This window comes from Lytechinus variegatus, chromosome 6 (assembly GCF_018143015.1).
Source record: "Lytechinus variegatus isolate NC3 chromosome 6, Lvar_3.0, whole genome shotgun sequence".
Taxonomy (NCBI): domain Eukaryota; kingdom Metazoa; phylum Echinodermata; class Echinoidea; order Temnopleuroida; family Toxopneustidae; genus Lytechinus; species Lytechinus variegatus.
The window spans coordinates 40,072,526-40,086,279 of NC_054745.1; the positions used below are offsets into that span (position 1 = coordinate 40,072,526).

Below are 13,754 nucleotides of genomic sequence, written 5' to 3' on the forward strand. Positions count from 1 at the left end.
ATATGTTAACTTTGCTGGCTAACCAATCACAACTCTTTGTACGATGGGACCCAGGTCTACAAACACTTGTCTACTTTCTGTTTGGTCTCATCCCATAAGCTCTAGTCTTTATTTGTCTACAACCAGTTGATATGATTTCCAGTTAGGCTACTCCAAATTTCCCAACATCTCCTTGACCTAACACCACTTGGTCTATAAGGCTACATGAACTGGTTTAGGAACCAAACAGTACATGGTAAACTACTGAGTAATGTGATTCCAACAACCTTTTCACATGGGCCACAAGGTTCTATAAGGCAGGAGCTTAAAGATGGATTGGAGCCCAATGATGTCTAGGACACAGTGAATGCTCAATTTCTTTCATAACATTGTGCATGTAAAGGTAAAGGAAAGAAGATACAGCAAGCATCTATTTCATGACAAAGTCTATAAAATCAAGATCAAATGCCACACAATACAATGACAGATCTACATCTGGTACATTGAGATATACTTGTCTTTGTGAAATCATGAAATCTTAGCAGAAAACCAATAATTCTGATGATCACTAACACAAAAAGGCATATGTGGGACAGTGTATTATTATTGGAAAAATACCCAACATTTTTTGGAATCCCATGCTTATTTTGCTCATTTCTCTGCAATTACACTTTTTTTTTTTCCAAGAACCATTCGGCACATATTTTTCATTTATACAAACAAACACTTTGGTGGACATTTCATTGGATTCTGTTTGAACTCATTTTAAGACCGTAACCAGGGGCTCGTTGCAGAAAGAGATGCAATCAAACGCAACTCTAAAAATCATGCGCAACTTGATTTTCAACCAATCAACATCGGGCATTTGGGACTTGCGATTGATTTTTTACTTGCGTTTAAACGCAACTCTTTCTGCAACGGACCCCAGAACTGGTATTTATCATTAATTGACAAATGTATAAATTTTCAAGGATGATATTCTCACCAGTGATTCGATGTTGACTTGTGCTTCTTTGCCGTCCATACAGACCAGCAGATCATCACTGTCAGGGAAGTTTGTAACAGTACTCTGGCCGAACATATCCCTCAGTAGGACCATGAGACGTTCGCTGAATACCTGGCTATCGTTTTTGGCTGGTAACTGCTTGACTGCAAGAAGAACGTTACAAGTTTAAAGGAGGGTGGATTTGCAAATTAATACTTGACAGAATGGGACAAGATTCCAGTTGGTTCTAGTTACAAAGGATGAAGAATGGCTTCTGAAATTTGAAAGCTTGTATGGATGAATCAATATTCGCTTTGGCACATAACTTTTCTATAGGCTAAAATCTTAGTCTGACCCTAAATAGACTGGGGTATTTGGACGCCTAAGGAGAAGCCGCCCATATGATCTCGGCCATCGATCGCGGGATCGCGACGAAAATTGGCACGCGCATTACCCATGGCATGATCTTCAAAACTGTAATATCAAACTCTGCAAAAAAAAATCTTGTTGCTCATTAATTATGCTAATTTATGCGTAAAATCATAAGTTTGCTCTAATTAATAAAATAATGCCCCTAAAAAGCTAATTTTTCTTCCACACACTCTAGATAGGCATCTGATTACATTTTTTTTCAAAAATTTCAACATCACTTTTATTTTCTTATGTATTTTATTGTTTTCTAAATTTCTTATGTATTTCTATGTTTTTCGAATTTTTGTTTTTTATTGTTTTTTTCAATGGACATTGTTGGGGACTTTATTTTGTTCATAAAAAGGATAAAATTAATTGATTTTAAGCAGTAAAAGGAAAAATAGTGAGACATTAATGAATTTGGGTTAAAAACACTATTTGCATTTGATTTGTACACAAATTCACGTTTTTGATTAATTTTGTTCAAAACCATGTACCCGGGGTTCACAATTTTGGTTTCAAAAGTTGCGCGAGATATGAAAGTAAAAAGTCAGCGAGCGACATGGTAAAAAAATTTCAAGCGGCGGACTTATCGCGAAAAATGTCGAGGGGGGGGGCTGAATCAGCCCCCCCAGTCTTTTTAGGGTTAACCTGACAAAGTTCATCAGAAAAAAAAAAATTGCATACTGATTATGCATAAATTAGCATAATCATATATAGCGATTTGCATGAAATAAATCACTATACAATTTGTAGATTGTGTCCTAGACAATCTTGTGCCAATTTTCTGCGTGATCGTGCAATCAACTGCCAAAATCTCAAAGGGTAGAGCTCCCTGGCTTCATTCGGTGAAAGATGAAATGAATGATTCCTTCAACTCGGCTATGCCTTACTGAACGAATCATTTCATCTTTCACCTCATGTATTCTATCCATTGCACTCTTTAATATTCATTATTTGTATAACTATTAAACCATTGAATGAATAAATATAAGGAGATACTTACATTTTTGAGCGTCTGGATCGGAAGCAACCCTCACTACGACCGTCATGACAGCATCAGCGTACATGTCATTCTCAGCATTGGCTACCCACTGGAACACAAACAATCCATACAACATAAAAGATCTCATTCCGCAATTAGGTAACCCCCATTCAACATTCAGATATAATTTCATTACTCCTTAAAATGGAAATCTACTCAACAAGTAACCCATAGCACTTTTTGTGCGATTGTATGTATTATCTGTGATTGTAAACACTCCTTTTCTCTTTAATGACAGTACAACCATTTGGTCCAATCATCAGTTTGTCTCATCATCGCTTTGTCAATGGCCATTTCATCTCATAACCAGCTGGTCTAATATCCATTTCATTTTTATCAATTTTGCACAATTAGCAATAGTCCAATTAGACCAAATAGTATATGGACTAAATGGTTATTAGACGAAACGGTGATTGGACGAAATGACAATTAGACCGTGTGGATAGTGGACGAACTGATGGTAGACCAAATGATAGCAGATGAGTTGGCAACTGGACGAATTGGAAATAAACAGGAAAAGGGAGGAATGACTCACCTCTAATGTTATAATCCTGGCAGCTGGGTCATGGACAATGTTGATTTCACCGAAGATACGGAGAGCGGGCTTGTCATTGAGCTCTGTATATTCCAGGTCGGTCGACAACTGGGTGAGGTAGTGCGTGAGGAGAGAGAGCGGGGCATGGTAGGCGATGCTCTGGCGCTGGGTCACGTTGCTAACAGCTAGATCCGTGTATTCTGAAAATAAGAATTACAGAAAGAAGGGCTTAGTAAGAGAGACAAAGTGGATATTAAATCGACTCGGCATTGTACAAAATTAGACCGTTTGCAGTGCAGACCAAATGGGTTTAGCCCCTATAGCAGACCAAGTAATAATAATAACAGGCATATATATATATATATATATATATAGCGCCATCTATTTAGAAATATTCTATTCCGAGGCTCGTTGTTATTATTATTACCCCGGCTTTAGCTCCAGCTGCTTTTCAGTGCTCATGCATTCAAGGAATTAATCCTGCCGGGTACCCATTCACCTCACCTGGGTTGAGTGCAGCACAATGTGGAAACATTTCTTGCTGAAGGAAACTACACCATGGCTGGGATTTGAACCCAGGACCCTCTGTTTCAAAGTCAGAAGACTAACCCACTGGGCCACAACGCTCCATAACGAAACTGAACTACTTACCTGATAAGTCGGACGGTGCCATAATGGCAATTAGAGTTTATATAGCCCAAATGGGTTTATACCATACAGAAAGACTATCTGGGAAGCAGACCAAATAAGTATGAACTGAACTAATTACCTGATAAGTCTGATGGGGCCATGATGTGATAGTTAAAGTTTCTCTTGACAAGGATCCCCGATATCTTGCTATTGTGCCTTGGGCGCTGAGCTGCGAGGCTACCCATCACCTGAAAGAGGATCATATTCAAAGAAATATGTATTGATGAAATATATTTCTTCACTTTTATTTTTATGCATATCTGAAGTTCTTAGCAAACCTTGCTTAAAAAGAAGAATCCATCTTGTCAGCCTAAATATATTGTAATTTTCATCTAAGGCACTTTTACACACCTAATCGCTATTTGCAATTGTCCTACTTGTAAATATGATCATCATTAACACCATCATCATCTCCATCATCGTCACCATCATTATCAAGATCATGATCCTCATCTTCATCACATTCATCATCATTGTCGTCTTCTCTGTCATCAACTTCATTATCATCATCATCTTCATCATCATCATCACCATAATCATCATCTTCATCATCATCATCATCATCTTCATCATCATCATCATCTTCATCATCACCATCATCCTAACGACCATCATCATCATCATCTTCATCATCATCATCTTCATCATCATCATCTTCATCATCATCATCATCTTCATCATCATCAACATCATCATCATCACCATCTTCATCATCATCATCATCATCTTCATCATCACCATCATCCTAACGACCATCATCCTCATCAACATTCCCATCATCACCACCATCAACCACTCTTTATCATCGATACCTTTGCCATTTTCTCTCCCCTGAAGTAGAGCTCAACAGCTTGGGTAGTGCGAGGGTTATGAACCTGGATGTTATACTCGTCGTCGTCCTCGTATTCCCTCAGAATCGCAGCTTTCAATCTACTCATTTCATTCGCTTCACCATGGACCAGAACCTACAAGTGTTGAGAGAGAAGGGAAAGTCACAAGATTGTTGACCACAGTGAAGAAAATAATTACATAATATTGACTGGCCTTGAGGGGAACATCAAATATGTCGCCCGCAACAGAATCATTTTGGGCCGAGTCTTTTAGACGAGGGCAATTTGCTTCATTTAACCCTATCTAGGCCGGGGGGGGGGGCCTCGGAGGCCCCCCCTCAACGAATCGCGCGATATTTTCGCCGTGCGAAATTTTTTGACCGCGCCGCTCGCTGACTTTTTACTTTCAAGTCTTGCGCAACTTTTGAGACCAATTTTGCGTCACCCGGGTACGTGGTTCCGAAATTACGCAACATTATGTAAGTGCATGTCAGACCGAAAATTGCTCAAAAACGTGATTTCGTGTACAAAGTCAATGCAAATTGTGTTTTCAACCAAAATTCATAAATGTATGATTATTTATTGTTTTTCTAGTCTAAAAGTATTCATTTTATGATTTTTATGATCACAGAAGAGTCCCCAACAAATTTCATTGAAAAAACAATGAAAAACAAAAGGTCAAAAAAACAAAGAAATACATAAGAAATTGCAAAAAACAATATAATACATAAGAAAATGATTTGATATCACAATTTTTTTCATGTACGCTTGCTAAGGACACCACAAAGAGTTTCTATACCAAAAATTAGTACATTTAGAGCTTTATTTAGGGAGTTAGAGGGAAAAGTATGATTTCGCATACTAATTACGCATAAATTAGCATAATCACTTAATAGCGATTCGCACGAAATAAATTACTATACAATCTTGTAGATTATGCCCCAGGCAACCCGCGTGCCAATTTTCGGCGCGATCGCGTGGTCGACGGCCGAGATCTTAGGGGGGCCTGGGAGGCCCCCCGGCCATAGGAACTCCCAAAATACCCCGTCCTAGATAGGGTTAAGGGCAATATATTTGATGTTTCCTGATAGAAGAGCCAGTCAATATTATTATTATTACGTACAGCTAACTTATCTGTAATTCAAGCTTTTATTTAGAACAATCCTATGCCTGTTTGCTAATCATTACTTCCGATATCAGAATATTCACAAACTTTGTGGAATAATCCTTGCTTAACTTTTTCCTCCTTCCCTCCTCCCTCCTTCATCTTCTTCCTCCTTCCTCCCCCCCTTCATCTTCATCTTCTTCCTCCCTCCTCGTCCTTCATCTTCATCTTCTTCCTCACTCCTCGTCCTTCATCTTCTTCCTCCCTCCTCGTCCTTCATCTTCTTCCTCCCTCCTCGTCCTTCATCTTCTTCCTCCCTCCTCGTCCTTCATCTTCTTCCTCCCTCCTCGTCCTTCATCTTCTTCCTCCTTCCTCGTCCTTCATCTTCTTCCTCCCTCCTCGTCCTTCATCTTCCTCCCTCCTCGTCCTTCATCTTCATCTTCTTCCTCCCTCCTCGTCCTTCATCTTCATCTTCTTCCTCCCTCCTCGTCCTTCATCTTCTTCCTCCCTCCTCGTCCTTCATCTTCTTCCTCCCTCCTCGTCCTTCATCTTAATCTTCTTCCTCCCTCCTCGTCCTTCATCTTCTTCCTCCCTCCTCGTCCTTCATCTTCTTCCTCCCTCCTCGTCCTTCATCTTCTTCCTCCCTCCTCGTCCTTCATCTTCTTCCTCCCTCCTCGTCCTTCATCTTCTTCCTCCTTCCTCCCCCCCTTCATCTTCATCTTCTTCCTCCCTCCTGCATCTTCTTTCTCCTCATCCCCCCTTCTTTCTCTTCCTCTTCCTCCCCCTCTTCTCTCGTCCTCCTCCCTCTTCTTCTCCTTCTCTTTCTCCTTGTCTCTACCCTCCTTTATACACATACCATCCTTATTATCAATATGAAGTATAACTTACAATCTGAGGAGGTTTAAGAGCTCTGATGAACTCTGATGTCTGTTCATAATCAGCGTGAGCAGAGAATGAGATGTAGTCAACGGACATCTTCAGTGGAACCTTCTGACCGCTCAGAGTCTGGATCTCCTCGGGTGATGACATCACATGCTATAAATAGAACAAGACAAAATTACATTCGCTTTGAAAAAGGAATCACATGCTACATGAATAAATGGTAAAACAAGAGAATATGGCACTTAATTTTATAAAGGATATGATGATGCGATAATCATCAACATCATCACAATCATCACCTACACCACCATCATCATCACCACCACCACCATCAAAAACATCATCATCATCACCACCACCACCCATCAAAGACACCATCATCATCACCACCACCACCATCACCGACACCATCATCATCACCACCACCACCACCAGAATCATTATCATCATCACTACCACATCATCACCACCACCACCATCACCGACATCATCACCACCACCACCAACACCATCATCATCACCACCAACACCACCACCAGAATCATTATCATCACTACCACATCATCACCATCACCACCACCGACACCATCATCATCACCACCAGAATAATTATCATCATCACTACCACATCATCACCATCACCACCACCACCACCATCATCATCACCATTATCATCATCTAGTTCATAGTACCTTTGCCATAGTGCCTTCCACACTGTAACCAGCGATAATGAGACCGTTGCGCCGGTCCGTGCACCAGTTCTCGAACAGCTCCCTCGACAGGCCAGACTGCATCATACCAGGGCTCGCCATGACAACGGACGGCCCGACGTCATCAAAGTGGTCCATCCCACGTAGGTTTGAAATGTGCTTGAATACAAATGGATTGCTAACATTGATCTGAAATGGAAAAGACAAAAAAAAATAGACACAAGAAAAAGCTTAAGCCCTGCGCATACCACACAATCTGATATGATTAAATTTTCACAAAAAAAATTGTATGAACGATTGATATGAACATTCCGACCTATGAAATTAAAACATCAATTATCCAAATAGTGGTTAAAATACTTAAACTGAAATTCTGGTCTATTTTCAGCCTCCCTGAAGGAACAAAATATAATTGAATTCCAAATTGTAATGACATGATCGGCTGTGACATGAAGCTGATTTCAACTGTCAAAAGTCTTACCACAAGGCTTGCAGCAAAGGAACCTTCTGACAGCATTCCTAGCATTACATTGAATTCCTCTTAAAATATTGTACTTCTTGAAACTTCCATATCAAATGGAAAATGTGGATTGCTAAAAAGTCGCATCATGGTTGAATAATGTAGTCTTGTGATGGGCTTTACGGTTCACCACATAGCTAGTCCTGAGAAAGACTGCTGGATAGTGGAATGAACAGAAGTAAATGAGAGATGAAATTAAAATGAAAACAAAAAAGAGATTATAAAGGCCGGATAGAGAGAGATGAGAAATGTGAGGATTTTTTATGTATGTGAGATAAGGAAAAGTCCTTAACAGGAGAGTAAATCAAATGAAATTTATCTACTCGGAACAAGGGCGTAGGAAGGTTGAGACAAACGATCGGTGGATTAGACTTGGGTTCACACGTAAACCATAACTCTTCTCTCTGTTATCTGTACCGCCATGCATGTGAAGGATAAAGTTTAAGCATCCCGGTGGGTGTTTCAGAAAGCTATTTGTAAAGTGATGTACAAATTTACCCCAGACTGGAACATGTTCTAAGGACCTAAATCAATTACAGTCGAGGCCAAAAGTTTACATACACCCATGGGATTCAGTGAGAGTGTTAAAGCCTGTGTATAGCTTTGGTAAAGGGTCAATAATGTGATTGATAATCGAATATCATCTAATATGGCAGTCTTACTGAAGCGTAGAGACCATTAGATATTTTTCCAACTGCACTTCTCTGAGAAAATTTCAAATATTTAAATCTTGGATATATAGCGCCCTCTCTCGGCGATGCTTGTTTTAAATTTAAAAAATGGGCATTCAAGCACTTATCTTACAAATTTAGTGATTAGATATCCAAAAGTTACAGACAAAGAACATATCTTGAAAGTTTCAGCCCATTCCACGATTTGGAATAGGATTTAATTGAAAGACAAAAACACACAGATATTTTAATTTGATCGGGTGACCCGATCAAGTTAAATGTCCATGTTAAATCGCAAAATTTATCCTGTAAAACACATTTTCATTTCATATCCTCCACATCATAACTGTTATAGGGCATATCCATTCATATTAGCTAGCAATGAATTGGAATAGTGATAGGTGCATTTTGGTGGATTTACCAAAACTATACACAAGTTTTAAGCTCTTTAACATGATTGGAATGCTGTTGGGATTAAAGTACATTTCAGGTGGAATTTTCTTTGAAGAAAAAAAGTAATGTTCATGCCAAATGAATTTTATTGTTTGTTGTAATACATGTATTTTCAAACATTTTTTTCATAGAAAGTTATAAATGCCAAATCTTTTATTCATATTACATTTTCTATCATGATATGTCACCACTAAACAAACAAGTGGAATGCCTCTGGCCGTCTCACCTGCATTACACGGTTCAATATAGCAGCAGTGCTGACTTTGAATACTACTCTAACTCGCACAAGATGTTCAGTGATACATGGTTACTCTTATGTCCACTTTTTATGAACTAGACCAATAAACTTACAGAGATATGATGGTTATTCAACAAAAAAACCCAACATGGCCAAAGTTCATTGACCTTACATGACCTTTGACCTTGATCATGTGACCTGAAACTAGAACAGGATGTTCAGTGATACTTGATTACTCTTATGTACAAGTTTCATGAATCAGATCCATAAACTTTCAAAGTTATGATGGTAATTCAACAGATACACCCAATTCGGCCAAAGTTCATTGACCTTTGACCTTGGTCATGTGACCTGAAACGCGCACAGGATGTTCAGTGATACTTGATTACTCTAATGTCCAAGTTTAATGAACTAGACCAATAAACTTTCAAAGTTATGATATTAATTCAACCCCCGATTTGGCCAAAGTTCATTGACCCTAAATGACCTTTGACCTTAATCATGAGACCTGAAACTTGCACAAAGTGTTCAGTGATGCTTGATTACTATTATGTCCAAGTTTCATGAATCAGATCCATAAACTTTCAAAGTTATGATGAGAATTCAACAGATATCCCCGATTCGGCCAAAGTTCATTGACCCTAAATGACCTTTGACCTTGGTCATGTGACGTGAAACTCATGCAGGATGTTCAGTGATACTTGATTAATACTTGATCATTGACCACAAGAAAGGATCACCAGTTGTGGGTAAAGTCATTAGTAACTTTATAATCTTGTTTTAACAAAATATATAACACATCTTTTTTGTTAATATTTACAATATCTATACTATGCGACTATTATTATTTTGTTATAATCATGTATTACCTTTGTCAATATTGTATATATGTATTCTGTAATTCTGATACTGATGTGAATGCAGAAATAAATAAAATCAAATCAAATCAAAATATTCATTAGTGGGCTGATAATGTCACATCCCCACTTTCTTTTTTCATACGTTATTGCATGAAATCATAAATGTTTAATTTGCTCATATAGTCTGGTCTGTTAGCGTCAAAAATGCCCTACTTGTGGACACGGTGGACAAAAGCATGATTTTTTCTCCAGACCTTTGTTTATGTATAAGAATTAAGAATGGGGTATGCTCCAAAAAATCTGGCTGCAGGAACAGTGAAAAAATGGGTGAAAATGTCAGAATTTATGAGTTCAGATTTGTCTGATATATAGACTAGCGCTAGTGCAAAACTCAATAGCAGTGCATTATTTTGCATTGGATTAGTTCTTGAATTCAGACCCTTTTTGAACAGATCTTCTGTTTGTCCTCGCACCTCAATGTACCAAATATCTGAATGAAGATGCTAACCAAGCCGAAGGGTGACGGTGGAGGGGGTTGAATGTTGGTGTGTATATGTACATGTTTTGGTCATGGGAGAAAGGTGTGCAAGACACATTTTTTGCATGTGTTGGAAATTGTGTTGCCATGGTAACAGTGTATTATTGCAAAAAATAAGGTAAAAATCTTGCAGTTAGAACCACTTCCTCTGTTTTTAACCGATTCTCATGAAATTTGGCACACACATTGGTCTTGAGGTGAAGATGTCTAAGACACACTTTGTGTGTCTTTCAGAAATCTTGTTGCCATGGTAACAACATATTATATGGTGAAAATTGGGAAAAAACTTACAATTCAAACTGCTTCATCAGTTTTCAATCAATTCTCATGAAATTTGGCACACACATTGGTATTGAAGTAAAGATGTACAAGGCACTTTTTGTGTGTGTTTCCAAAATTGTGTTGCCATGGGAACAACATATTATATGGCAAAATTTAGGTAAAAACCTTGCAATTTGAACTACATATTCAGTATTAAAAGGGAATCAAGCCTTGGTCATAATGTTGTGTGCATGGAAAAGGAGAAAAATAAGAATGGTGAAAGTTTTAAAGAAATCGGACAAGCAAAATAAAGTTATGGCTGCTTTAAAATTAAGATCCCTAAGGCTTCTAGTATGTAGAATTCAAATTGGCAACTGGGTAAGTAAATTATGACAAGGGGTGAGGCCACAAGGACAACTTTCCCATAAGACTAGTAGTTTTTTTGTTTTCTCCTAAATCCCTATTCCATTGGGGCCGTAATATAAACCCGGTAGTATGTTTTATGTCCTCATGAAAGAAAGATATAATTTGAAGTAAAACTTTTGAAAAAAGAAATTTTAGCTAATTAATTATTCCAGTACATGGAAGAGTGGTCCTTGCCTTCTTACATCACTATGACATCACATATGCGGTCAATTTGAAGTCTTCATGGGTATAGTGATTACCAATGTTTATAACTTTAATATGTTCACAACTTTGTTATGGTTTGTCCGATATTGTTCAAACTTTGACCTATAAACTTGTCTGATTTTTCATTTTCCTCTAAAAACAAGCGTTATTTGGGTTTGATTCCCCTTTATAACGTCATATAATAGCGCAGGGTATTAATCACCTTCAGTAATATTTATAGGGTTTTTTGGGGGGCGGAGAAGGTCCTTAAAAACTGACAACATAAAAATATAGAAGGTTAAAGGCCATGACCATGAGGAACTTAAACACTCTTAAAAAACACCCCTTACATTTTTTATTTGGGGGGGGGGGGCTTTAGAAAATTGCCACATAAAGATTAAAATGAAATTATAATGACTACGAACTTAACCCCCCCCCCCAAAAAAAAGGGGGGGGAATCCTTTACTTTTCAGCATATTAATTTAAAGAAGAATGAAACCATTGGAACAAGATAGCTTGTGTGAAAACAGAAAAATCAAAGAAACAGATCAACAAAAGTTTGAGAAAAATCGGACAAATAATGAGAAAGTTATGAGCATTTGAATATTGCGATCACTATTGCTATGGAGATAGCAAATTGGCAATGCGACAAAGATGTGTGATGTCACTGATGAACAACTCTCCCCATTACTTTAGTATATATTTCACTTGAATTGCCTCTTATCACATCTATCCATAGATCATGTGTTCTTTCTACATGAGGGCATGTAATACATATTTTTTAAGAATACATAATGGATAAAGAGTTTGTATCATCGTAAGAAAAAGAAAAAAGAGACATTTTGAGGGTATTTTATAGTCCACCAAAGGGAAAGTTGTTCATCAGTGACATCACACATGCTTGTCGCATTGCCAATGGGAGGATCTCCATAGCATTAGTGATTGCAATATTCAAATGCTCATAACTTTCTCATTATTTGTCCGATTTTTCTCAAACTTTCTTTATTCTTATTCTTTGATTTTTCTGTTTCTACACAAGCCTATTTGTTCCAAAGGTTTCATTCCCCTTTAAAGCCTCAAAATATTTAAAGCCTCCATTTAATCAATGTTTTATTTGAAGCATGAAGCAGGGGCTGTCACAGAAATATAGTGAAAAATAAATGAAAGAAAATATAAGGCTAAAATCTATTGTGCACATAGGTATATTTTGGATATGGTATGTTACCGAGTCATGAATTTGCAAGTGAATTTCTAAAACAAGTGCAGAGATTTTTGTATATATTTATATTTCTATAATTAGTTGCATGATTAAAGGTACACTTTAAAATATGTCAGAAAAAATATACTTAGACACAGGAAACAGAAGGAGATGGCATGGTGAAGCTCAAAATCAAGAGTGATGTGAAAGTTAAAAAGAAAGAGTAGGAACGGAATATGAATATGAATAAAAGACTGAGTAGGAGAATATAAATAAACAATGGTTAATTGGGTACTGTAAACAATTTTTTTTATCAAATCAGAATGCATTAAACTTCAAATGAATGGTCTGAAGTGCAAAGGACTCTTCTTACCTTTGAAGGGGGGGGGGGGCATTTACTACTAAAAAGTATATCAGCCCCCTATTTTTTTTTTGGGGGGGGGGTTAAGTTCCTAGTCATAATCCTTTAACTGTAATTTGTATGAGGTCATTTTCTAAAGACCCCACCCCCCAAAAAAAGAGTAATGTCTAGCTTTAAAAATGCATTGACCCCTGAGGGACAAAGGTGTAGACTGGTTTGAGCATGGGGAAGTAGAACTAAAAGTGGTATGGGAAGGGGTGCACATCTTGGGGAGGTGGAACTAAGGTTTGGAAAATCAGCTGTTGAAAGTAGAAGGGGTACACATTTTGTTTTGCTTGCCAGTGTTGGAACTCCTCTGCTTCAGCGGAAGGTTTCATATTCACCCAGTGTACCTCCAGCCTATATGCCCTTAAGGGGATGCGTTTTTTAAGAGTGTTTATCATTTTTATGTTTCTAATGGCCACTGCCTTTAACCTTCTTTGATGTCAGATTTAAAGGACTAATCCTGCCCCTTCCCCCCAAACCCAGAAATATTAATGAAGCCCCCCACATTTTAATGCAGAGAAGACATTTAGAATTTAATATGAATCTTTACCCTAAGATAATTATTTCTTCCAATTTTTATGAGCACTGACTAAAAACAGGGGAAGAAGTTTGATCCACAATAAGTTTTCCTACATTTCTGGCTATCATTTGTGGCTACCCTGGTAATGCACTCTCTGCCAAATGCAAAAAAAAAGGTTCTTGCACATCTTTACCCTAAGGCCAATGTGTGAACCAAATTTCACGAGAATTGGTTCAAAACTGATGAAGTAGTTAAAATTGCAAGTTTTTTACCTAAATTTGCCATATGATATTTTGTTACCATGACAA

At 37.8% G+C, this 13,754-nt stretch overlaps 1 protein-coding gene across 1 annotated transcript in view; it reads right to left on the reverse strand.

Moving 5' to 3' along the window:
- The window catches only part of LOC121417476 (cleavage and polyadenylation specificity factor subunit 3-like), a 31,741-nt gene that overhangs the window by 1,140 nt on the left and 16,847 nt on the right, over positions 1-13,754 (reverse strand). Inside the window, exons 9-15 of the mRNA XM_041611194.1 lie at positions 7,155-7,361; positions 6,469-6,615; positions 4,458-4,610; positions 3,725-3,833; positions 2,956-3,155; positions 2,382-2,469; positions 965-1,128 (exon numbers count right to left, since the gene is read on the reverse strand). Coding sequence (XP_041467128.1) covers positions 965-1,128; positions 2,382-2,469; positions 2,956-3,155; positions 3,725-3,833; positions 4,458-4,610; positions 6,469-6,615; positions 7,155-7,361 — 1,068 coding nt within the window. The remainder of the gene's footprint in view (positions 1-964; positions 1,129-2,381; positions 2,470-2,955; positions 3,156-3,724; positions 3,834-4,457; positions 4,611-6,468; positions 6,616-7,154; positions 7,362-13,754) is intronic.